The sequence below is a fragment of the Salvelinus alpinus genome, unplaced genomic scaffold, assembly GCF_045679555.1.
Source record: "Salvelinus alpinus unplaced genomic scaffold, SLU_Salpinus.1 scaffold_40, whole genome shotgun sequence".
Taxonomy (NCBI): Eukaryota; Metazoa; Chordata; class Actinopteri; order Salmoniformes; family Salmonidae; genus Salvelinus; species Salvelinus alpinus.
Genome location: NW_027255981.1, coordinates 205,240 through 232,079, shown reverse-complemented (window position 1 = coordinate 232,079; position 26,840 = coordinate 205,240). Strand labels below are relative to the sequence as shown.

Genomic DNA, 26,840 nt, shown 5'->3' with positions numbered 1-26,840 from the left:
CCATAGGTACATCTCCGATTGACACAAATTATGTCAATTAGCCTATGAAGCTTCTAAATCCATGACATCATTTTCTGGAATTTTCCAAGCTGTTTAAAGGCACAGTCAATTTAGTGTAGTTAAAATTCTGACCCACTGGAATTATGATACAGTGAATTATAAGTGAAATAATCTGTCTGTAAACAATTGTTTGAAAAATTACCTATGTCATGTACAAAGTAGATGTCCTAACCGATTTGCCAAAACTATAGTTTGTTAACAACATATTTGTGGAGTGGTTGAAAAACAAGTTTTAAATGACTGCAACCTAAGTGTATGTAAACTTCCAACTTCAACTGTATGTTGATGTAGGCTAGACTATGTCATATTTAATTTATGTTTTTAATATAATCTATAACAAATATTCCAATTGTTGTATTTAGTGTAGCCTCTGATAGGCTTACTTCAGTCTCTATAATCCCGCCCCTTCGAAATTCAGTGCAGCGTTACAGTTTTTGGTGGACTGTGGGCGGCAGTGCGGATTCCCAGCTCTTATTGCCCAGCCTCTCGTTTGCCCGTTGCGGACTCTCCAGGCAGTGAAGTTCGTTCCTTATTATTTTATTGGTAAGTCAAATAAATGTGTTGTTTCAAACAGACGAGTTTATCTCATCACATTGCCAGTTATAATGTAATTAGGGCCGAGGTTAGACACTCTCCGTTCCACGGGTTGGCTACAAAGCAAATAGGTTACCTACATTTACTGTGAGGTGATGGGAAATTGTGAAATTAAGAAAATATGAAATCGTGAATCACATATATAGACATACGATTGAAATTATGTTTTAGTCGGTCTTTGTTTTTTTATAATCCTATGCTATTAAAATCATTAGACATGTTGATGTTGTAGGCCTACTGCTCATATCAGAAATACCTTTATTTAAAAGCCTATCTTATACATTATGCGCAATTTGGATAATATTTCATTTGTATAGTGTCTGATATCAATTTCCATGTTGTTCTGTGACTTCTATTATGGGTGGAATAACAGTACAGTAGAATGGACGCAAACAGGCGTGGTCGTGCGGATCTGTGGCGCTGCGCGGAAGGTAGCCCGTGGTGATGCTGCTAGGGCAATGATTAGCTGGTTTGTTTATTCTGTACAGTTCAAAAGACAGGCTAACTGTGGCATTAACAGGATGTGAGTGTTAGGTCGTGCACAATAACAACAAATCCACTATTTTATGGTCCTTGTTTTACGTGGTGCGTAGTTGGTAATGATAGATGATTTTGGGTTATTGATATAGACAACATTACTCCTTTTAGGTGAAGTGTATCGGTAGTTGAAATGGCCGCTGTTGGCTAATGTTACATTGGCAGCTAAAATCTGTCATTGCTTGATGCGATGATGATACAGTAACTAGCAATACGCAAGTGTTCGGCTCCTCCTCAAAACATAACTTCAAAGACATGAAGCATCACCTACATGGTTTTCTTTAGTATGTGCTAATGACCAAATACTTTACATGTATCTCATCAACATGTTGTTTGTGTCTCCAATATAGTTTTTATTTGGTGGACTGTACATCTTTGCGGTTGATGCTACATGTGGCCTTCTTGTCGTGATGCAGAGGACTCTTCAGCATAAAACCAGTCCAGCGTTGCAGCACTAATGCGACCTGGTCGAGTCGAGTCCTCAATGTCCTAGTCACAGAAGGACTCAAACAACATTTAAAATGGGAGCAATGAGGGAGATGAGTAAGTTAAACAAAGGGATTCTGCTGAGCCAAATACTCGGTTCCATGGTAGTGAAGCTATAGGCCGAAGTTACTACAAGCATCTATTTTTCAAGCAACCAGTCCAATGAATGAAGTCAATAACTTCCTAGTTCCAGTGGTGGCATGTTAGCTTACCTGGTAGGCCTATCTATCCTACCTAACAAAAGTTATGTCAGCCACAGTGGGAACTGAAGTTGTGAAATATCCATTGTGAAAATCAAAGGAACACATGCACGGTTAAAGGTGGCATAGGATTTAAAGGATTTTTAATAACTCTAAAGACCTGCAATTTAGTTACACTGTGGGTATTCTATGGGACTTGATATTACTGAATCAATACTTTTTCTAAACAACAAGGCTTGAGGGATATGTTTGGTTCAAGTTATTTGGGGTTTTAATGGTTCTCCGGAAGTGTGTTTGATCAGGCTTTCTATGGCATAGTGGCATTTAAGTTTGGCACTCTGGTGCATTTCCCTATTAGGTTTTGCTTGATGGATCAGGCTCTTTTCTTAAGACCATTTTCTGTATGCAGACCTAGTGTCTGCCTTCCCCTCTCAGTCTCTGTGCAGTTACACCAACCTTGTTTCATTAACAGCCTTTGAGCGCATGACTGCATTAGCTTCTCATGTCAATTGAGTTCACTGTGTAGCAGGTGCATAAAACCAAGGTAGCCCTTTCAATGAGTATCATCTGTTCAGCGAGCAGTGGAACAGTTATTTATATGTGCCCTGATGGTTTCAAAATAAATAAATCAGTTGTGTTAAGGAGAGATTATTTTCAGAATTCTGCCTTGAATTGAATTTCTCTGACCTTCAGGCTCCATTTTCCCTAAACTCTTCTTACATTATCTGCTCATCCAGTCAAATGACTGATAAAACAGTCATGCTCAAACTGCACAGATACTGTAAGCAACCAGCCATTTTAACTCCAAACTGCTTTTAAAATCTTCTATTTGTTTGAGATAGATATCTCATATTTTATAAGTCCGGTCTGAGAGGCATCTTAAGAATCAATTATTAAAAAGACAATGAATGTCATCACATAAACTGATGCCTGGTGTGTTTGGGGCTGGTATTTGAAATTGACACAACAGCATGTGTTATAGTGAAATAGGTGGTGGAGAGGGTGGCATCCTGTTTTCTATCAGGGCAGGCAATGGTCAGTAAAAGAGGAGGGGGGGTGGAAGGGTGTGGAACAGCTGCCACCACTGGGGTTTTACAGGTGAGGACCACACGGCCTCGCTGTGTGTGTGTGTGCATGTTATCATGCATGTGTGCGCATGTGGCTGGTAGCCTAGCAGTTTAAGAGCATTGGGCCAGTAACCGAAAGATTGCTGGTTTGAATCTCTGAGCCGACTAGGTGAAAAATCGGCTGATGTGCCCTTGAGCATAATTGCTCCTGTAAGTCGCTCTGGATATGAGTGTTGACTAAAATGTAAATGTGCAAAAAAAAATGGTTTGGTCGATGGTATGTACATTGTTTTGGGAGTGGTCAGCCAACTTGGACATGCTTGGGCCATCTCCCCTTCAGTAGGACCATCAAACATCGCAGCCATTGCAAGCAAGTTTCCACAGCTGTGTCTTTTAGGCTAAAAGGAAATGACACTCTTGTTTTAGGGACCAAAGTCTGAGAATGCCTAGAGACTGAGCCATTTGTCTTGCAGCCTCCCCAGTGCAAGACAAATGTGCAAGACAAAGACTAGGCCATTTAAGCTGATGTAATTTATTTGTTATTTTATTTATTTTTATTTCACCTTTATTTAACCAGGTAAGCTAGTTGAGAACAAGTTCTCATTTACAACTGCGACCTGGCCAAGATAAAGCAAAGCAGTGCGACACAAACAACAACACAGAGTTACACATGGAATAAACAAGCGTACAGTCAATAACACAATAGAAAAAAAGAAAGTCTATATACAGTGTGTGCAAATGGCATGAGGAGGTAAGGCAATAAATAGGCCATAGTAGCGAAGTAACTACAGTTTGGCAAATTAGCAAAGGAGTGATAGATGAGCAGATGATGATGTGCAAGTAGAAATACTGGGGCGCAAAAGAGCAGAAAAGTAAATAAAAACAATATGGGGATGAGGTAGGTAGATTGGGTGGGCTATTTACAGATGGGCTATGTACAGCTGCAGCGATCGGTTAGCTGCTCAGATAGCTGATATTTAAAGTTAGTGAGGGAAATATTAGTCTCCAGCTTCAGCGATTTTTGCAATTAGTTCCAGTCATTTGCAGCAGAGAACTGGAAGGAAAGGCGGCCAAAGAAGGTGTTGGCTTTGGGGATGACCAGTGAGATATACCTGCTGGAACGTGTGCTATGGGTGGGTGTTGTTATCGTGACCAGTGAGCTGAGATAAGGTGGAGCTTTACCTCGCATAGACTTATAAATGACCTGGAGCCAGTGGGTCTGGCGACGAATATGTAGCGAGGGCCAGCCGACTAGTGCATACAGGTCGCAGTGGTGGGTGGTATAAGGGGCTTTGGTGATAAAACGGATGGCACTGTGATAGACTGCATCCAGTTTGTTGAGTATAGTGTTGGAGGCTATTTTGTAAATGACATCGCCGAAGTTGAGGATTGGTAGGATGGTCAGTTTTACGAGGGTATGTTTGGCAGCATGAGTGAAGGATGCTTTGTTGCGAAATAGGAAGCCGATTCTAGATTTAATTTGGGATTGGAGATGTTTAATGTGAGTCTGGAAGGAGAGTTTACAGTCTAACCAGACACCTAGGTATTTGGTAGTTGTCCACATATTCTAAGTCAGAACCGTCCAGAGTAGTGATGCTAGTCAGGCGGGAGGGTGCGGGCAGCGAATGGTTGAAAAGCATGCATTTGGTTTTACTAGCGTTTAAGAGCAGTTGGAGGCCACAGAAGGAGTGTTGTATGGCACTGAAGCTCGTTTGGAGGTTAGTTAACACCGTGTCCAAAGAAGGGCCAGATGTATACAGAATGGGGTCGTCTGCGTAGAGGTGGATTAGGGAATCACCTGCAGCAAGAGCAACATCATTGATATATACAGAGAAAATAGTCGGCCCGAGAATTGAACCCTGTGGTACCCCCATAGAGACTGCCAGAGATTCGGACAACAGGCCCTCCGATTTGACACACTGAACTCTGTCTGAGAAGTAGTTGTTGAACCAGGTGAGGCAGTCATTTGAGAAACCAAGGCTGTTGAGTCTGCCGATAAGAAAGGCGGCTGCACAGTACTGTCTTTTATCGATGGCGGTTATGACATCGTTTAGTACCTTGAGCGTGGCTGAGGTGCACCTGTGACCAGCTCGGAAACTGGATTGCACAGCGGAGAAGGTACAGTGGGATTCGAAATGGTCAGTGATCTGTTTATTAAAACCTGTTGAGGATAGGGGGTGCTGTTTTCACTTTTGGGGAAAGTCGTTCAAAATTTAAACAGCCTCGTACTCAATTCTTGCTCGTACAATATGCATATTATTATTACTATTGGATAGAAAACACTCTCTAGTTTCTAAAACCGTTTGAATTTTGTCTGTGGGTCAAACACAACTCATTTGGCAGCACACTTTGTGACCAGGAAGTGGAAAGTCTGAAATCGATGCTGTGTTCAAGTCGCTGCCTATAAATGGGCATGATACGTATGACTATACGTGCACGTCATACACCTTCCCCTGGATGTCAAGAGGAAGTGAGAGGAAAAAGGAGTTGATTATCTCTGTCTGACGTTGAATGAGCCCTCTTGGAACAACGTGTCCCCCATTTTCTGTTGTCTGCAAGGCGCGTGGGGGGACCTGTTATTGCCTACTGGAAACCTGTCGTTATGGGCGAATATGAGCTCCGGCTTTGAATTTATTTGATACATGTTACAATATCATCCTAAAGTATGTTTTTTCAATATAGTTTCATTAGATTATTGAACTTTATTCGGGACGTTCGGCGTGTTGCGTTGTTCGACTTTGTTGACGTTGGAGAGCTTAGCGCTGCATGGCCAGTGTGCTTGCTAATTCAAGAGGGAAAAAGAACGTTCTGAATCCAAAACAACGACGGTTCTGGACAAAGGACCCATTGTACAACATTCTGATAGAAGATCAGCAAAAGTAGGAACCATTTTGTGATGCTATTTCATATATCTGTCGAACTGTGTACAAGTAGCTTTGCGCTCAGGTTTTGGTTATTCCCTTACCATAACTAAGTCTTATGTCGTAATGAAGATATTTTTAGAATTCTAACACTGCGATTGCATTAAGAACTAATGGATCTATCGTTTCCTATACAACATGTGTTTTTTTGTAATGTTTATGAATAGCTATTTGGTCAGAATAGGTGAGAGTCTAATAGAAATATCTGCACATTCTGGGAAAAAAGATTGCTACGTTATGCTACGTTGTATAACCACGGATTTCAGCTCTAAATATGCACATTTTCGAACAAAACATAAGTGTATGTATAACCTGATGTTACAGGACTGTCATCTGAGGAAGGTTTATGAAGGTTAGTGAAATTTAATATCTTTTGCTGGTTTATTCGCTAACGCTAACGTGCCTATTGCTATCGCTAACGTGCCTTGATGAATGAATGTGGTAGGCTATTGTAGTAAGCTAATATAATGCTATATTGTGTTTTCGCTGTAAAACACTTAGAAAATCTGAAATATTGGCTGTATTCACAAGATCTTTGTCTTTAATTTGCTATACACCATGTATTTTTCAGAAATGTTTTATGATGAGTATTTCGGTATGTCACGTTGGTGTCTGTAATAATTCTGGCTGCTTTCGGTGCAATTTCTGATTGTAGCCGCAATGTAAACTATGATTTATACCTGAAATATGCACATTTTTCGAACAAAACATAGATTTATTGTATAACATGTTATAAGACTGTCATCTGATTAAGTTGTTTCTTGGTTTCTTTGGTTTGTTCTAGTTTTAGTTTGGTTGATTTTGTGCATGCTACCTGTGCTGTGAAAAATGTCTGTGCTTTTTTCTATTTGTTGGTGAGCTAACATAAATATATATAGTGTTTTCACTGTAAAACATTTAAAAAATCGGACATGTTGGCTGGATTCACAAGATGTGTATCTTTCATTTGCTGTATTGGACTTGTTAATGTGTGAAAGTTAAATATTTCTAAAAAAATATTTTTTGAATTTCGCGCTCTGCCTTTTCAGTGGAATGTGGGAGGAGTTCCGCTAGCGGAACGGGGGGCGAGACAGGTTAACTTGGCTTTCGAAGACTTTAGAAAGGCAGGGCAGGATGGATATAGGTGTATAACAGTTTGGGTCTAGAGTGTCACCCCCTTTGAAATTGGTAGTAATAGTTTAGTCATTTTCATTGTGTTATTCAGTTCCATCTTTTCATCCATTTAGTGATACTATGAGTATTTAGGAAACAACAGTAGATCAAGGAAAATAGAACATAACATACGCCAATGTTTGGACTGGGGGTATGTTTAGCATAACTGAAGCCAAATAGCTGATAGCATACTGTACTCTCTGTTATCTAAGCCCAAACAGAACAAGCGGAAATGACAAAGACCCCTTGGGAGTGGGCGAGAACCATGCGCAGCAGCAGTAGTCCCAAATAGTTTTACTCTTTCCCAATTCTCCTCCCCTGGATACTTGACACACATTTGTTTCCATGATTTCTCCCTAAGTGCCCTAATTCAATATCTGTCCTGTGAGGTAGAAGCACAGCAAAGACTGTGTTGGGTTGATGTTTTGTCCTTCCTAACCTCGGTTGGGGCCTATAGCACCTTAAAAGCATTAATACTACGTATTGTTTTTGGTGAGGATGAGTTACACGGCGACACGGTTTTCTTGCATTGCTGATACGGGCTCCCAGTTGTATTTTATTCAGATCACTTACTGTTTTGACACATTAGCCATTTGCACAGCTGGCTTAGAACCAAGAGAACTGAAGGAATTCAGATGGAGTGTCCTGCCCAAGGGTGCACAGCTGGGCTGCACACCGAGATTTCACTCCTCTGACTGACCCTGCAGTAAGAAGTTGTCTTGAATGTTGGCTGTATGATTAATATACATATTGATATAATACTGTATAATCAATCAATCTCATTTGGTAGCAGTGCTCGTACAGAACCAAATAGTTAATGATGTGTCTAACTCTTGTTCAACTTTAGCTCATTTGCAATGGCTTGTCATGTCATTCAAAATTTAGTTTTGCAGCTGGGCTAGTCTCTTGGAAATGGTGTCTTTTTGTGCTTTCATTTGTGCTACAGCTGTAATGACAGCTTTTTTGTTTGTTGTCTGTGGTCTAGCTCTTGTCTAACGGCGTTAGTGCACATCCTAAAAGCACTAACGCCCTGGACCAGAGCTATCCATGGTCTATCACTCTTGCCTGGAGGGGAAAGTTGTTGAAGAGTCTCTGGAAAAGATGAGGTTATTCTAAGAGGATGCATTTCCCGTGTCATGAACCTCATATCACTTGTGTTCCCCCATTTCCCATGTCTCTTGGTGCCATGAAAGCAGGAAATCGTGACCTGGAGTTCCACTGGTGCAGTTTCCATGTCATGTGGCTTGTAGCTGCTAACACAGCTGAAGGACAGCATCCACCTTGGCTCCCTTTATTCTCTCAAACAATTTCAGTACCTGCCACTGCAGATATTCATATATCTACTTCTTGAAATGGTGTGCCCCATTTATCATATGATTAATGTGCTGAATAGATAATCCCTGATTCCTTGAAGTGCCTCACACACACAATTGTACTATGGCAAAAGAGGGACAGCAAGAGCAATGGGTAAGTAGTAGTCATAGGGGCCTTAGGTTGGCAGAAATGGGGTATGAGGCCTAGATTAGTAAGTATCTGATAAGAGTGAGAGAGAGAGAGTATAATGACAACCAGACCTTCACAGCAGACTCCCGTGTTTTGAAAGTATGCTAGTGAAATTCAGAGGAGATACAGTGCATTCGGAAAGTATTCAGACCATATTACTTTTCCCACATTTTGTTATCTACACACAATACCTCATAATGACAAAGCGAAAACAGGTTTTTAGAAAGTGATTCGATCTACACTACTGTTCAAAAGTTTGTGGTCACTTAGAAATGTCCTTGTTTTTGAAGGAAAAGCAAAAAATCTTGTCCGTTAATGTCAACGGTGGGTGTAGCTGGTGCATAGAAGTCAGGCGCAGGAGAGCAGAGATGAGTGGACAAAGCACTTTACTGAGGCAATTATTATAACAGAACGCAATTGCGTCACAAATGCCCAATGAACAAGTGAGGCAGCACAAAGTACCACAACCATGTACAAAGTACCGGCTGCCACAAAGCACGGGTAATAAAACAGAACCCGGCGCAAACCAGCCGGAAGCGTGCCAACCTGACAATAAACAATTACACACACAGACATGGGGGGAACAGAGGGTTAAATACACAACAACTAATGAGGGAAATGAAAAACCAGGTGTGTGGGAAAACAAAACAAAATGTAAAATGAAAGGTGGATCGGCGATGGCTAGAAGACTGGTGATGTCAACCGCCGAACGCCGCCCGAACAAGGAGAGGAACCGACTTCGGCCGGAAGTCGTGACAATTAAGATAACATCAAATTGATCAGAAATACAGTGTAGACATTGTTAATGTTGTAAATGACTATTGTAGCTGGAAACAGTTGATAGATCTTTTTATGGAATATCTACATAGGCGTACAGAGGCCCATTATCAGCAACCATCACTCCTGTGTTCCAATGGCACGTTGTGTTAGCTAATCCAAGTTTATAATTTTAAAAGGTTAATTGACCTTCTAGGCAGAGTTGCAAAGAAAAATACATATCTCAGACTGGCCAATAAAAATAAAAGATTAAGATGGGCAAAAGAACACAGACACTGGACAGGGGAACTCTGCCTAGAAGACCAGCATCCCGGAGTCGCCTCTTCACTGTTGATGTTGAGACTGGTGTTTTGCAGGTATTATTTAATGAAGCTGCCAGTTGAGGACTTGTGAGGCGTCTGTTTCTCAAACTAGACACTCTAATGTACTTGTACTCTTGCTCAGTTGTGCACCGGGGCCTCACACTCCTCTTTCTATTCTGGTTAGGACCAGTTTGCACTGTTCTGTGAAGGGAGTAGTACACAGCGTTGTATGAGATTTTCAGTTTCTTGGCAATTTCTCGCATGAAATAGCCTTCATTTCTCTGACCAAGAAGAGACTGATGAGTTTCAGAAGAAAGGTCTTTGTTTCTGGCCATTTTGAGCCTGTAATCGAATCCGCAAATGCTGACGCTCCAGATACTCAACTAGTCTAAAGAAGGCCAGGTTTATTGCTTCTTGAAGCAGACAACAGTTTTCAGCTGTGCTAACATAATTGCAAAAGGGTTTTTTAATGATCAATTAGCCTTTTAAAATTATAAACTTGGATTAACTAACACAATGTGCCATTGGAACACAGGAGTGATGGTTGCTGATAATGGGCCTCTGTACGCCTATGTAGATATTCCATAAAAAAAATCAGCTGTTTCCAGCTAAAATAGTCATTTACAACATTAACAATGTCTACACTGTATTTCTGATCAATTTGGTGTTATTTTAATGGACAAAAAATTTGCATTTCTTTCAAAAACAAGGACACTTCTAAGTGACCCCAAACTTTTGAACGGTAGTGTATGTATTTATGTCTACGGGAGAAACCTGTGGGATTGGGGATTGCCAGTTTGTCTTTTTTTTTCAGCCTTGACTCAAGCGTGTCTTCTAACCCCGTAGTGAGGTATCTGCCCCAGGTCAAACCGCTTTTCAGTTGTATAAACACATGATACTTGTACACAGCCTTGTTAGCGTGAATGTTTGGATCGCAAGTTATTCATCTGTTTTTCTTGAGAAGACGTCAGACACACATGCATGGTTGTGAGGATCTGGGGCTGGTTACATAAACATATATAGCCCTACAATTTTGACTAAGACAAACAGGTAGTCACTTATAGAACTTAGATTCTTAATTCCACCTGTTGCATAAAGTTGTCATGGGTCATGTTCAGATTGAAATGGTCTACCCTCCAAATACATATTTACCATATTGTTTTACTACGGGGGCTGACAGACAGCGGAAACGACTGCCGGCTAGTTAGATTTTTTTTTATGTAGGTCAGAACTTTAAATGAGGTTGTTCTAACGTATAGATAGATGCTTAATTCGTTTTTCATGTATTTGTTCAAGTCCCTTAGATATTCGTTGGCAAATTTTCATGAAGACATACAAACAAGAATATGTGGAGGAAGACACACAAAGGTTAAATGAAATGCATGGTATCCTCACTTTCCAGCTTATTAAGTAAGTAAGCCTTGTCTGAGCCAGAACGGCCCATAGGCGCAGGAGCCTACCTACTGTTTCTGCAGCAGGATGCAGATTGATGTACAAGTACACCTGCTGGACAGGATGCTAGTCTGTCGCAGGGCCTTAGCCCCAATCCATCTCCTTAAAGGGATAGTTCACACACATAAGATTTTATCTTCGTCCCCAGAGTCAGATGAACTTGTGGATATCGTTTTTATGTATCTGCGTCCAGTATGAAAGAAGTTAGAGAGAGTTTGCTAGTTGTTCCTGTAGACTTTCCCAGTCATTGTACTAATGCCTGCCGCTGAAAAACCACCATGCTTCACCGTAGGGATGGTATTGGCCAGGGGATGAGCGGTGCCTGGTTTCCTCCAGATGTGACGCTTGACATTCAGGCCAAAGAGTTCAATCTTGGTTTCATCAGACCAGAGAATCTTGTTTCTCATGGTCTGAGAGTCCTTTAGGTGCCTTTTGACGAACTCTAAGCAGGCTGTTATGTGCCTTTTACTGAGGAGTGGCTTCCGTCTGGCCACTCTACCATAATGGCCTGATTGGTGCAGGTTCTGCCATCTCCACAAAGGCACTCTGGAGCTCTGTCCGAGTGACCATCGGGTTCTTGGTAACCTCCCTGAGCAAGTCCCTTGTCCCCCAGTTGCTCAGTTTGGCCAGGCGGCCAGCTCTAGGAAGAGTCTTTGTGATTCCAAACTTTTTCCATTTAAGGATCATGGAGGCCACTGTGTTCTTGGGGACCTTCAATGCTGCAGAAATGTTTTGGTACCCTTCCCCAGATCTATGACTCGACACAATCCTGTCTCGGAGCTTTACGGACAATTCCTTCGACCTCATGGCTTGATATTTGCTCTGACATGCACTGTCAACGGTGGGACCTTATATAGACAATTGTGTGTCTTTCTAAATCATGTCCAGTCAATTGAATTTACCACAGGTGGACTCTAATCAAGTTGTAGCAAATATGGCCCACAGGCCCGCAAACCCATTCAGTCTGGCCCATGGGAGATTTGAGTGAGGATTTTTGGAGGTGGGGGAATTATTATTTTGGGACTCCAGGCCACACTTGAACTTCTAAAACTAGTTAGAAAGTATGTAGAAATTATAATGGACCTATATATTTTCAAATAACTGCCCTTTTTCTGTCCCGCAAATTGAATTGTTTTACCCTTTACCGATGTGGCCCTTCCTCATGGCTACCCATGTATTTCCTTGGAAATATAAAGTTGATTTGGAAAGTAATAAATATATTTTTTAAAGCATTCATGATTTGCGTAAATGTAATATACTAACTCTTACTCTTGCTAAAAATATGAAATTGTATTACATTTGGTGAAGAGAACATTATGACTTGTTTAGGACTCAAAACTCAAAGTTTAGGACATGAGACTTGACTTATTAGGACATGAGACTTGACTCAAAGTTTACGGACGACACTACAGTGGAGAGGGCTTCCAAAAGTCCAGTTTCAGCCTTGATCTTTTAGAAGGTCACTTCAACTACACCCTGCAAGGTCCATAAAGCCTTCCTCTAGCATCGCCCTCCAGTGGCAGAGATACAGTACATGGAGGGCGATGCAGACATTGCTGTTACTGTACGTCATCATGATGTTTCAGTCCCAGTTTTAATGTAGATACTGTCGTCTCACATTGTCTTGGTGTAAGAGACTTTTAACAGTATACCGTCTTTCCGTTAGTTAAGTGTTGTTGCCTTGATCTAGGCCTACAGTAGGATATATGATTGTAATGATGGGCATATGATGAACAAAGAATGACAATAGTAATACTGTGACTACTAGTCTCACTCTCCACATGAATTGGTTAGTGTACTTAGACTTCAATCAATTTGATTGAAATTCTTTTTTAACTGTGCCTCGTTTTGGCACAAATCTACACAATTTATAAACAATCGAGTTTCAAATCCTACTCTGAGCAATTTTATCTCTTACAGCACATATGCAGTAGAATATAAATGAGTGCCTTCTGTAGGGCCTTGTTCTATGTGTGTCATGCTAAAAAGATGTAGCACTGCTGAAGTAAGCACTTGCGCTAACACACATTCCATGCATGTGTGTCCAGTTAGTAGGAGACCCTCCCAAATATAATTGCCTGGTATGCTAGTGATGCGTTACAAAAAGCAAGTCATACAGTAATATGGTCAGCTGCAAACTACATGCCTTGGATAGCATACATGTTTGAATGCACAAAGACTGAGTGGCATGATGTCTCTGCTGTCGCATTAAACAGAGGTAGTGAAGGGGGGCTTAACAATAGATGCAATCCGTTACCATAGCACCAATATGCGATGCGAGGTGTAGAGCAGCGTCTGTGTGGGTGTGTGGAGACACAAAATCAGATTTGTTGTGTGTGTGTTTGGGAAGGGGAGGTGTGACGTAACAAGGATTGTCTGGTACCTTTATACATTGCAAAAGGGGGAACGTGTACATATTGTATGCTCTAGTAGAATGTCCTGCTTGCAAAGTAAATCATGTGTTTTGTGATTGCCATGTGGATTTTAAACATGCTGTCACATCTGCTCCTGCTCCTCCCCTCCGGCATATGACGTCGCCAGAGTACTAACCACCGGTCCTGGGATTCATCATTACGCACACCTGGCACTCATCATTACGTGCACCTGTGAATCATTATCATAATTATGATCATTATGATTCACACCTGGACTCCATCTCTTCATCATATCCTCCCCTTTATATGTCACTCTCCCATGTTCACTCACCAGCTGGTATTGTTCTTGTGTATCGGTGTACTGCCTTATGTTAGTGTCGTTGTTTTATTAAAATGTTTCACCTGCTTCCGACTCACCGCCCCATCATTACACATGCATACCCTCAGCTTAGCATTAGTTTAGAAACATGCAGCACTGTCATGGTGAGTGATGCCAGACGGTTGCTATATCAGGAAAGTATGGCCATCATTCCCCTCTTGTCCAGACAGCTTTACATGACGGACATTGTGAAGAGTAGATGGTAAACGATAGCTTCAGACTGAACGGGTCCACACAACCGCAAACTGTTAGATAGCACAAAGGTTGCTGGGTGTATAGCACTCCATGGTGATTTGCCAAGCTAGTATCCAAGCTGTTGCAATTTCTGCTATTGCTCAGAGTGAGGGGGTGGAAGCAGTCTAGTTTCATAGACTAGACGTAACATAGTAAATGTAAATTCGGGACACTCAAATAGTTTGGAATGGTTACAAAAGACAGAAGGTTACTTAAGGCAAAACCAAAAGTAGGGTGGTTGGTCGAGATGGATGAGTGGGCGTATATAACGTGAACCAACCCAAAGGTTGCATGTTCAAATCTAATCAAGGACAACTTTAGCATGTTAGCTAATTAGCAACTTTTCTAGCTACTTTTTTAGCTACTTTGCAACTACTTAGCATGTTAGCTTACCCTAACCTTAAAACCATTTAATCCCCTACAGTCGATGTCCGTGCCCCTGCAGAAATCGAATTAGCATAACTTAAAAATTCCCCACCAAAATCCTTCTGTTTAAAGTAGAGATATCTGTTTTTTTGCATGAGCAAAAAAGGATAGGATTAACCTTAACCTTAACCCCTAACTCCTAGATAACGTTAGCCGCAACAAATTGGAATTCATTTACATATCATAACTTTAGCAAATTCGTAACATATTGTACAAATTGCAATTAGTAACATATTGTACGAATTGCCATTCATAACATATCATACGAATTGTTATTCATAACATATCATACGGAATGGATGATGGACATCCACAAATGAATACATACCATATGAAACGTAACATATCATTGGAGTATCCCGGATTTATATTTACTGGATTTACATACCATCTGAATAGGGTGTGAATATCATGATACTTTTTCTTAGGGGAGGAGGCAGGTGGGACATTCAGATTCTGAATATACCCCATATCCGCAGTATTTGGAATGTATGTAAATAGGATGTATCCCATCAATGGAGGTGCAATGTAACTGGCATGTATCTTTTGTAGCCTGCTCTCATTCTGTGAAGTAAACATGATGAAAATGAACGAACGTAAGCCTCACTATCTGTAAAAATAAATAGAAGAAAACATTTTTGGGTTGATATTCCATGATTGCACCATCTCTGATCAATGTGGATCTCAGTTCCATAGTTGGTGAAATTATGGCTGTGAGTGAAATATCATTACATTTATAGTTTAGTCATTTAGCAGATGCTCTTATCCAGAGTGACTTACAGGAGCAATTATGGTTTAGTTCCTTACTAAATGGTACATTTGACCGATTTTTCACTTAGTTGGCTTGGGGATTCAAACCAGCGACCTTTCGTTTACCGGACCTACGTTCTTAACCGCTGAACTTAAACGCTCAATGAGGTGAAATGTTCACGCTGTTGCTCATAGAAATGCGATGTGTAGAGATGACATTATTCACCTATCCTGAACAAACCCTAGATTTAGTGGGATGAGAGAAAGGATGGCTACCCGCTGGGCACAGACGTCAGTTCAACGCCTTTTTTTGATTTACATTTGGTTGAGTTGTCAACTAATGTGAATTTAACGTCAAATCAACAAAACATGTCACCATGTCATTGGATTTAAAGTTGGGTGAAAAAAAATACGAAATTCCCTTAATTTGATGACTTTTTGCAAATCCAATCAGTTTTCCACGTTGATTCAACGGCATCACTTTGATAATTTTTTTAACATGACGTGGAAACGTTGGTTCAACCAGTTTTTGCCGAGTGGGTAGTTTCATGTTATTCCTCTCTGAAATTAGCAGATGGAAAGGTTTATAGCGAATTTTACGCTATATTGAGGGCAGGGAGTACATGTTGACTTGCCTGGAAACATCAGTACACACACCAAGGAATTTAAGAAACCCATTCAGTAATTGGCATAAGAACACACTGCAAATAATAACATTTTAACCACATAATTCAATTATAATTCAATAATTTCTTACAAGGAAAGAACAGATTAATCTACTAGCTGACCCCATACAGTCTGACCTGACCTGAAGAACGACCTTTGACCTAAACTCACCCAGCAAAAAGTATACCTGTATCGTAAAATGAACAATGCATTTGATATTTGCCATACTTTAGGTTTGACGGAAGTCTGTTTTTATATCTTAATTTTTACACAGGGTTAGGGAGTGTTTTGAGGGCTCATGTTACAAGTTCCATTAGAGAACCATTATTAGGTCTTCTTTCCTTTCAGGACAATAAACAAATGCCATTTGTAGAGCTCTATACCAACCCATATCTCCTCCTCCATTTCCTCGAGGGCTGATATCTCCTCTTACATACAGTAAATGTTAAGACCACTAATACATAATTGCTAATGAACCTTTCGCTGAATCCTAGGACTTCTTATGATGAACAAAATGTATCTCCCCTTGAATCCCCCATCTAGCTTCAGAGTTTGTTCTGTTAGGTGACCTAAACTGGGATATGCTTAACACCCCGGCAGTCCTACAATCCAAGCTTGATGCCCTCAATCTCACACAAATCATCAAGGAACCCACCAGGTACAACCCTAAATCCGTAAACATGGGCACCCTAATAGACATTATCCTGACCAACCTGCCCTCCAAATACACCTCTGCTGTCTTCAATCAAGATCTCAGCGATCACTGCCTCATTGCCTGTATCCGCCACGGGTCCGCGGTCAAACGACCACCCCTCATCACTGTCAAACGCTCCCTAGAACACTTCTGCGAGCAGGCCTTTCTAATCGACCTGGCCCGGGTACCCTGGAAGGATATTGACCTCATCCCGTCAGTTGAGGATGCCTGGTCATTCTTTAAATGTTACTTCCTCACCATATTAGACAAGCATGCTCCGTTCAAAAAATGCAGAACCAAGAACAGATATAGCCCTTGGTTCACTCCAGACCTGACTGCCCTCGACCAGCACAAAAACATCCTGTGGCGAACTGCAATAGCATCGAAGAGCCCCCGCGATATGCAACTGTTCAGGGAAGTCAGGAACCAATACACGCAGTCAGTCAGGAAAGCAAAGGCCAGCTTTTTCAAGCAGAAATTCGCATCCTGTAGCTCTAACTCCAAAAAGTTCTGGGATACTGTAAAGTCCATGGAGAACAAGAGCACCTCCTCCCAGCTGCCCACTGCACTGAGGCTAGGTAACACGGTCACCACCGATAAATCCGTGATAATCGAAGACTTCAACAAGCATTTCTCAATGGCTGGCCATGCCTTCCTCCTGGCGACTCCAACCTTGGCCAACAGCCCCGCCCCCCCCGCTGCTACTCGCCCAAGCCTCCCCAGCTTCTCCTTTACCCAAATCCAGATAGCAGATGTTCTGAAAGAGCTGGAAAACCTGGACCCATACAAATCAGCTGGGCTTGACAATCTGGACCCCCTATTTCTGAAACTGTCCGCCGCCATTGTCGCACCCCCTATTACCAGCCTGTTCAACCTCTCCTTCGTATCATCTGAGATCCCCAAGGATTGGAAAGCTGCCGCGGTCATCCCCCTCTTCAAAGGGGGAGACACCCTGGACCCAAACTGTTACAGACCTATATCCATCCTGCCCTGCCTATCTAAGGTCTTCGAAAGCCAAGTCAACAAACAGATCACTGACCATCTCGAATCCCACCGTACCTTCTCCGCTGTGCAATCCGGTTTCCGAGCCGGTCACGGGTGCACCTCAGCCACGCTCAAGGTACTAAACGACATCATAACCGCCATCGATAAAAGACATTACTGTGCAGCCGTCTTCATCGACCTGGCCAAGGCTTTCGACTCTGTCAATCACCATATTCTTATCGGCAGACTCAGTAGCCTCGGTTTTTCTAATGACTGCCTTGCCTGGTTCACCAACTACTTTGCAGACAGAGTTCAGTGTGTCAAATCGGAGGGCATGTTGTCCGGTCCTCTGGCAGTCTCTATGGGGGTACCACAGGGTTCAATTCTCGGGCCGACTCTTTTCTCTGTATACATCAATGATGTTGCTCTTGCTGCGGGCGATTCCCTGATCCACCTCTACGCAGACGACACCATTCTATATACTTCCGGCCCTTCCTTGGACACTGTGCTATCTAACCTCCAAACGAGCTTCAATGCCATACAACACTCCTTCCGTGGCCTCCAACTGCTCTTAAACGCTAGTAAAACCAAATGCATGCTTTTCAACCGTTCGCTGCCTGCACCCGCACGCCCGACTAGCATCACCACCCTGGACGGTTCCGAACTAGAATATGTGGACATCTATAAGTACCTAGGTGTCTGGCTAGACTGCAAACTCTCCTTCCAGACTCATATCAAACATCTCCAATCCAAAATCAAATCAAGAATCGGCTTTCTATTCCGCAACAAAGCCTCCTTCACTCACGCCGCCAAACTTACCCTAGTAAAACTGACTATCCTACCGATCCTCGACTTCGGCGATGTCATCTACAAAATAGCTTCCAACACTCTACTCAGCAAACTGGATGCAGTTTATCACAGTGCCATTCGTTTTGTTACTAAAGCACCTTATACGACCCACCACTGCGACCTGTATGCCCTAGTCGGCTGGCCCTCGCTACATGTTCGTCGTCAGACCCACTGGCTCCAGGTCATCTACAAGGCTATGCTAGGTAAAGTGCCGCCTTATCTCAGTTCACTGGTCACGATGGCTACACCCACCCGCAGCACGCGCTCCAGCAGGTGTATCTCACTGATCATCCCTAAAGCTAAAACCTCATTTGGACGCCTTTCCTTCCAGTTCTCTGCTGCCTGCGACTGGAACGAATTGCAAAAATCTCTGAAGTTGGAGACTTTTATCTCCCTCAACAACTTTAAAAATCTGCTATCCGAGCAGCTAACCGATCGCTGCAGCTGTACATAGTCCATCTGTAAACTACCCACCCAATTTACCTACCTCACCCCCCATACTGCTTTTATTTATTTACTTTTCTGCTCTTTTGCACACCAGTATCTCTTCTTGCACATGATCATCTGATGATTTATCACTCCAGTGTTAATCTACTAAATTGTAATTATTCGATTTATTGCCTACCTCATGCCTTTTGCACACATTGTATATAGATTCTCCTTTTTTCTACCATGTTATTGACTTGTTTATTGTTTACTCCATGTGTAACTCTGTGTTGTCTGTTCACACTGCTATGCTTTATCTTGGCCAGGTCGCAGTTGCAAATGAGAACTTGTTCTCAACTAGCCTACCTGGTTAAATAAAGGTGAAAAAAAAAAAAAAAATAAATAAATAAATCATTCCATTAAAACGGAACATTTATTTTGTATTAAGAATATGGATGGGGGCCACCCGAGTGGCGCACTACAGACCCGGGTTCGATCCCAGGCTGTGTTACAGCCGGCCATGACTGGGAAACCCATGAGGCGGCGCACAATTGGCACAGGATGTCCTTGTCTCATCACGCTCTAGTGCCTCCTTGTGGCAGGCCGGGCGCCTGCAAACTGACTTCAGTCGCCAGTTGCACGGTGTTTCCTCTGACACATTGGTGTGGCTGGCTACCGGGTTAAGCGAGCAATGTGTCAAGAAGCAGTACGGCTTGGCAGGGTCATGTTTCGGAGGACGCATGGCTCTCGACCTTCGCTTCTCCGGAGTCCGTACAGTAGTTGCAGCGACGGGACAAGACTGTAACTACCAATTGGAGAAAAAGGGATAAAAGCAGAAAAACTATTAATATTAAAGAATATGGATGGAAATGTTTTATTAAAGAAGACCTAAAAGATCAATACAGTGCAGTTGAGCAGAAGTATTATCAATGATTGTCTTAAAGCAATATTATTCAAGTAATTTGCATAATTTTAGCCAGTAGTTTTGAATGTAGTGATCAATGTGCCAAAACGGGTCCCTGAAGATTGTCCACAATTGTGTTCTACCTCATCTATGTCATCTACAGTACCTCATCTACCTCATATATGTTATGTCCTGCATTAAAAACAAAGTGTATGATATGTTGCGAACTACATCTTTTAAAATGATTTGAGTTTTTTTTTACAAAACAAAGACTGAGAACTTGAGAATTGTAATGTTTAGATAACTGGTCAAATATAGACATGAGCTGTGTTGTTAACCAGCTAATGAAATTGGCTGAGTTGAATACTCTTTGGCAGTCCTAGGCGTAGGTTATCATTTTTCGTCATGAATCTTGTTCTGTAGGCAGCTCTGCAGAGTCATCACTAGCTGGTACATCCACAAAGTCATAAAATCTGATTTTAAACCTAACCCTAACCTTAACCACACTGCTAATGCTTAACCTTAAATGAAGACCAAAAAGCTCCTTTTAGTTTTCATCAATAGTTACAATATTGCCAATTTTGACTTTGCAGCTGGCCTATCTAGCGGAAATCGCTCAGTTCTGCCTCCAAGACAAGACACATGACAATAAACGTCAACATGCGTCCTAGGTGCGTCACAAACTTCACTCTATTCCCTTTATAGTGCATTACTTTTGACCAGGGCCCATAGGGCACTAAATATGTAATATGCAAAAGGGTGCCATTTGGGACTCATCCCTAGTCAGGGGAGGGATAGAGGGGGATACACAACGTATCAGACGAGGAGGAAACGGCTGAGGCAATCTATAGACAACTACTAATGTTTACAGGAAGAGGAGAGCCCTTTGGTTGCAGTTTCTGCTGATGATAAGCACTTAGCCCTGTCTATGGCGAAGTGGGTAAAAGGCAGCCGTAGTCACTGTGGAGGCCTCTGGTTAGGGAAACAAAGTACGGCTGCTTCCAAATCAAATCAACTGTAGGAGCTGTGATGATGGTGATGATGATAATGATGCTCTCCGTCTCTCTTTATTTTATTCTTTATTATTCTTTCTTCTAGGGTATGAGGCCTATTTTCAAAAGCATCGGATGGGAGTATTATTTGTTTATTTATTATATACAGTAGCAGTCAAAAGTTTGGATACACCTACTCATTCGAGAGTTTCTTTATTTTTACTATTTTCTACATTGTAGAATAATAGTGAAGACATCACAACCATGAAATAAGACAAATGGAATCATGTAGTAACCAAAAAAGTGTTAAACAAATCAAAATATATTTTATATTCTTCAAAGTAGCCACCCTTGCCTTGATGACAGCTTTGCACGCTCTTGGTATTCTCTCAACCAGCTTCATGAGGTAGTCACCTGGAACGCAATTCAATAAACAGGTGTGCCTTGTTAAAAGTTAATTTGTGGAATTTCTTTCCTTAATGCGTTTTAGCCAATCAGTTGTGTTGTGACAAGGTAGGGGTGGTATACAGAAGATAGCCCTATTTGGTAAAAGACCAAGTCCATATTAAGGCAAGAGCAGCTCAAATAAGCAAAGAGAAACGACAGTCCATAATTACTTTAAAACATTAAAACAAGGTCAGTCAATCCGGAAAATATCAAGAACTTTTAAAGTTTCTTCAAGTGCAGTCGCAAAAACCATCAAGCGCTATGATGAAACTGGTTCCCATGAGGACCGTCACAGGAAAGGAAGACCCAGAGTTACCTCTGCTGCAGAGGATAAGTTCATTTGAGTTAACTGCACCTCAGATTGTAGCCCCAATAAATGCTTCACAGAGATCAGATAACAGACACATCTCAAAATCAACTGTTCAGAGGAGACTGCGTGAATCAGGCCTTCATGGTCGAATTGTTGCAAATAAAGCCACTACTAAAGGACACCAATAAAAAGAAGATACTTGCTTGGGCCAAGAAACACGAGCAATGAACATTTGAACGGTGGAAATCTGTCCTTTGGTCTAATGAGTTCAAATGTGAGATTTTTGGTTCCAACCGCCGTGTCTTCGTGAGATGCAGAGTAGGTAAACGGATGATCTCCATGTGTAGTTCCCACCGTGAAGCATGTTGGAGGAGGTGTGATGGTGTGGGGGTGCTTTTCTGTTGACACTGTCAGTGATTTATTTAGAATTCAAGGCACAGCATGGCTACCACTGCATTCTGCAGTGATACTCCATCCCATCTGGTTTGCGCTTAGTGGGACTATCATTTGTCTTTCAACAGGAGAATGACCCAACACACCTCCAGGCTGAGTAAGGGCTATTTGACCAAGAAGGAGAGTGATGGGGTGCTGCATCAGATGACCTGGCCTCCACAATCACCCGACCTCAACCCAATTGAGATGGTTTGGGATGAGTTAGACCGCTGAGTGAAGAAAAATCAGCCAACAAGTGCTCAGAATATGTGGGAACTCCTTCAAGACTGTTGGAAAAGCATTCCAGGTGAAGCTGGTTGAGAGAATTCCAAGGGAAGCACACTCAACAATAGAGGACTGCAAAGCTAGGAGAGGGAAAATACCTGTGGAAGAGTAAGGTTTTTGGGGAGTTTGATATACCAATATCTCGCTTTGTCAAACAGCAGTTCCTCTCCTTGTCACTATTAATGATGACTAACATGATACCATCTGGTGTCAATACATTTATTTTAAATAAAGAGCTCAGGACTTTCAGGGTAGCTATATTTAAAAATGGAAATATAATATTTTGAATCTAATGCTGCCATCAACTTTATATATCACAGAAGACTGAAATATAACAAAACTGTTTGACATAGAAACACAGAATTTTCGTTGTTTAATTTTTATTATCTTTATTAATGATGAAATTGTGAAAATATGAATAACTTTCCACCCATGACGCCAAAGAGTGTGTTTTTGCTCATTGACTGCAGGAAAGGGCTACCCTGATTGATTGTGGTATATTTGATAGAAAACATTCTGGTAGAAGTGAGTCTTGGGTTTTACCAGAAGATGGCACTGTGTGTCTTGATTAGTTTTGTCCTTAGGCATCAGCAACACATTGTTGGCTAATTCACTTTGAGTGGGGTAACACAACTTACATTTGTAACACTGTTGTCTCCATTTCACTATAATGTCATTTCTATTATGACAAAGTGTCTGTCATTCAATTTCTCACTTTTCACAAATCTAATTGTGTTAAATCCTTGACATACTTGGAAAATGTGATTAAACCAAGAGATAGACATTGTGTCCTATTGCTCCATTTGTTTACCTATGAACCATGTTTAGGCAACTAACCGAGAGTACAGCGTGATAATCAGGCTGAGATCTTACTCAAAATATCCCCATAGTTCTGCCCTTATACAATGGTTGCGTTCCAGGTCATCTTTTCTGCAGTCGTGCTGCACAGATGATCAGATCTCACAACCACATTAATATGATACAGCAATATTTTGAGATGCACAGCATGACAGCATATTGACGACTTGGAACGCCATCTACAATATGTAATTCCACTGCTGGGAGAAGTTCACCCCAGGTACAGAACTAGAATCAGCTTCCCCTCCCACAACCCTAACCACAAACCATTAGAGGGGAATATGCTAAACTGACCGGAGATCAGCATCTCGGGGCAACTTCATCCTACACCTAATACAGCCCTGTTCTCCTAACTGAATGTGGCGTGTATGTGAACATGTCTCTCTCTGTCTCTGTGATTGCAGGGCTTCATCAGAAGCCACTGATGAGGAAGTGTAATCGGTGAACAGGTCCAAGGTGAAAGGTCAGGATGACGACAGTAGCCGCGGAATATGAACACATGGAGATCACGCAGCAGTACAGTAGCGGCGACACGGTCAACAAACGCTGGGATGACGAGTGGGATAACGAGAACAGCTCGGCTCGCCTGTTCGAGCGCTCGCGCATCAAGGCCCTGGCAGGTGAGTGAGGCAGAGAGAAGAGAGAGTGTCAGGATAACTCCTGTTGTTGGCATTGCATTCACTTAACCTCATAGAATAGCAATGGTCATATGATGATGTACACCTAGACTTCGGTTCAAATACTATTCAAAATACTGTAGCTGTGCTTGCCTGATGCAATGAAACCAATAAAAATTATCCCAAAAGTGCAAACCCCACCCACCTGGCCCCCTAGGCAGGCAAAGCAAAAGCTCAAAGTAGATGTTTGCAGACGGATACAGGAAGATATGGAAGAAACCTCTTTGAAACTGCTCGGCGACCACATCATTAATTTGTATATAGATCAATGTGTGTTGAGAAATTAAACTTAGAAAATAAGAAGTGATCATTTGGTGCACATTTGTAAGCAATTATTGTTGGCGGTAATAGTAGAATGGTTGTGACTTTCTATCATTGAGCTGTTTTAAATGAGAGATTATGTACAAAATCCCCATGGCAAAGTCACCTATGCTTACTGGAACAGAGAGAGTTTCAATAGGTAAATGCCTGCACAGAACCAGCCCTGCAATTAAACAAAGTGTTTTGACAAGAGAGAAAAAATGATCAAAAATAGAAATGAGAAAGTGTTCCTTGGTTTCTCTTCTTTCTGGCCCGGAGACCACAAGCTGTTTACAGAACTCGAAAAAAAAAAGCCCTCTGCACTACGATGAGCATCCTGCTTCTCACATGATTGTGTTTTCCTGCATTCCTGCCCAGCAGAGCATACGCCTCTCCCCCACCTCCACTTGCTACAGTCAAGAGAGTCTTCAATGGCTACTTGAACACCTACCTACTAGAGGCCCTTCAAATCCAACCCAGTAACCAGGCACCCTGGGTTGAATCGAAAACTGGTCATTCTGCTATTAAACTTTGTTCTGCAATAAAACTTTGTAAAATGAGAATGAAGTCAACGGGAACAGGAATTCAAAACATTTGATTGAAGAGGGCCCGCTTGATGTTTACAGCAATGGTGTTACTATTGCATCTGAGAATCATCTCGCCCCATATGACTCAAACAGGAAGTGACATCATTACATTCCCAGTGGCTTGGTAACTCTGTAACCCCCCCCACACACACGAGCAGCCAACATACTCTGTTAAAGTTGCAATATGCAGAATGCAGAAATCGAGCCGACATTTCCTGGTTGCTAAAACTCTAATAGTTCACCTGATTTTAGTTTATGTGACAAAATAAGCTAGTATAGTGTAGAGAGTCATTGTGCCTTCTAAACCACTGTAAATTATATTTTCCATAACCAAAAATATTGTTGTTTCAGCTGTTTGAAGCTGGTGTACAAAACCGAAAGTAAAAGATGCAAAAACAAAACTTAAGAACAGAAAGCATAGAAATAGTGAACATAGAACAGATCTACCGCTTCTTAGACTTGTTTTCAAGTAGAATGATCAATCTATAACTCACATTTCTATGTCAATTTGGTCAGGTCGCCAAAAAAGTTACATATTGCCACTTTAATGTGTACCATCTGGTTCAGGATCAGGCCCCCTGACAATGAATGGCAGGTCGTCTCATTCGTTTCAGGGTTGCCAGATTGAGTTGTATTATTTTAATTCCTTCAGGTGGATCACCAGATTAAAGAATGCTGGCTATGACCTCTTACAGGTGTAGCTGAATTGCAAAGACATCACCTTTTCCTTCACGTACTGACGTGGGGTGGCAATTTTTTATTTCTTGACAACCCAGCCGCATGACCATGAGAGAGAAATACAGTACAATGCTCATCTTACAAAGATGTAGTTGTAAGTAAGGTTTAATATTTTCCAGAGATTCTACCAATTTTCCATCCTGAGAAAATTGCAAGAAATTTCTGTTCCAACCGGAAGTGCTATTTAAAAGCATAGGAAAATCTGGCACTGTAAATGGAGAAATATACACATGAATCTAAAGTGTTATTTTTGTATTTGTTGCAATTTAATCCATTTCAAATCATGTCAAATTCACAACACTATTTTGTTGTAGCTTAGTTTTAAGGTAGCCTAGGCCTATGAAGCACTGGCCGACTGGTAAAATATTATGAGGTTTAGTGAAAATTACATTCGTTTTAGCCTACCTTGTTGACTCTTTTCTCTCCCCTTGCACCTGCTATCGGGGGAATTTGGGAAGGTTGTGGCTGTTTATACTTCATGATAAGACACTTATTGTGGTGACTGTCACAGGCAACATCAGATTCTCCACTAAAGAAACAGGCCTAGGCTAGTGGAGATTCAGCACAATGAATAGCGCAGTGGGTCAATTGTCTGCGAATCTGACCAGTAGCCAACCGTGCGCCCGCTTTTGTTAACGTAACGTTGTGAATTTTTTTGGCAAATGTTTATTTCCTCAAGTGCTTTTGTGGTCATAGTGTATCAGCCGTTTTGTGATTAGCAACAGTTTATATTTGAGCCTCTGCCAGTGCCACACATTAGTGGAGATTTGAATGTGAGAGGGAGATTGAGATTGGACGTTGTCTACGTCGAGAGGTCGCTTGTAGGCTGCACATATAGTAGGCAATTCAATTTATAGAAGCCGTGTAGCTTAAGAGATGTTTTCTATTGGGGACTTGAGTAGGCCTAAATATGGTAGGGTGCTAGTGTTGTGATGACTGGTCTAATGTATGAATCGATCCAGAGAGTTGATATGTCGCACCTGCATATTTTGTATTTTTGCATTTCAGGCTAATTTACCATTCTTTCTCGGCATATCCTCTCTTCAGTTGTCATAAGATAGACGTTGATGATGGCACGGTGTATGATGATATTTCTGCCACGGCTCCTTGTTTTTGCAAGGTTGAAACCTGCCTCGTCCACATATATTAGCTCATGATGCACTGCATCTGCTTCTAGCTCCATGACTCTCTGAAAGAAAGAAGACAAAACAATGTAGCACAGTACGAAGAGGCAGGGATCAGTCAATATGATGTAGCACCATACACTTCCAGATCCAGTACCAATGATAAGATAGTGTAAAGAGACTAACGCTGACGTTTTGGAATATAGTGTTATCTGCTATTATGTGGTCCTGCAGTTCTCTGCGTCTGATGCAGTTATTTGCAATGATCATATTTACAATGTGGGGCTCCTGCTCTCAGGTGAATAGTCAACCTCTTCAACCAGATACTGGTTTTCTTGCAGTTCTGTAAAAA

General features: G+C 41.6%; 1 protein-coding gene across 4 annotated transcripts in view; it reads left to right on the top strand.

Moving 5' to 3' along the window:
- Positions 1–484: 484 nt before the first annotated feature.
- The window catches only part of LOC139566991 (spectrin beta chain, non-erythrocytic 1-like), a 124,758-nt gene continuing 98,402 nt past the window's right edge, over positions 485–26,840 (top strand). For 3 of the 4 annotated variants that reach the window (XR_011673197.1, XM_071388400.1, XM_071388402.1), the window contains exons 1-2: positions 485–603; positions 23,467–23,682. Coding sequence is in view for 3 of the 4 variants with exons in the window: in XM_071388400.1 (XP_071244501.1) it covers positions 23,532–23,682 (151 nt within the window). In the remaining variant the exon portion in view is untranslated. The remainder of the gene's footprint in view (positions 604–23,466; positions 23,683–26,840) is intronic. The other variant, XM_071388404.1, reaches the window with a different exon arrangement.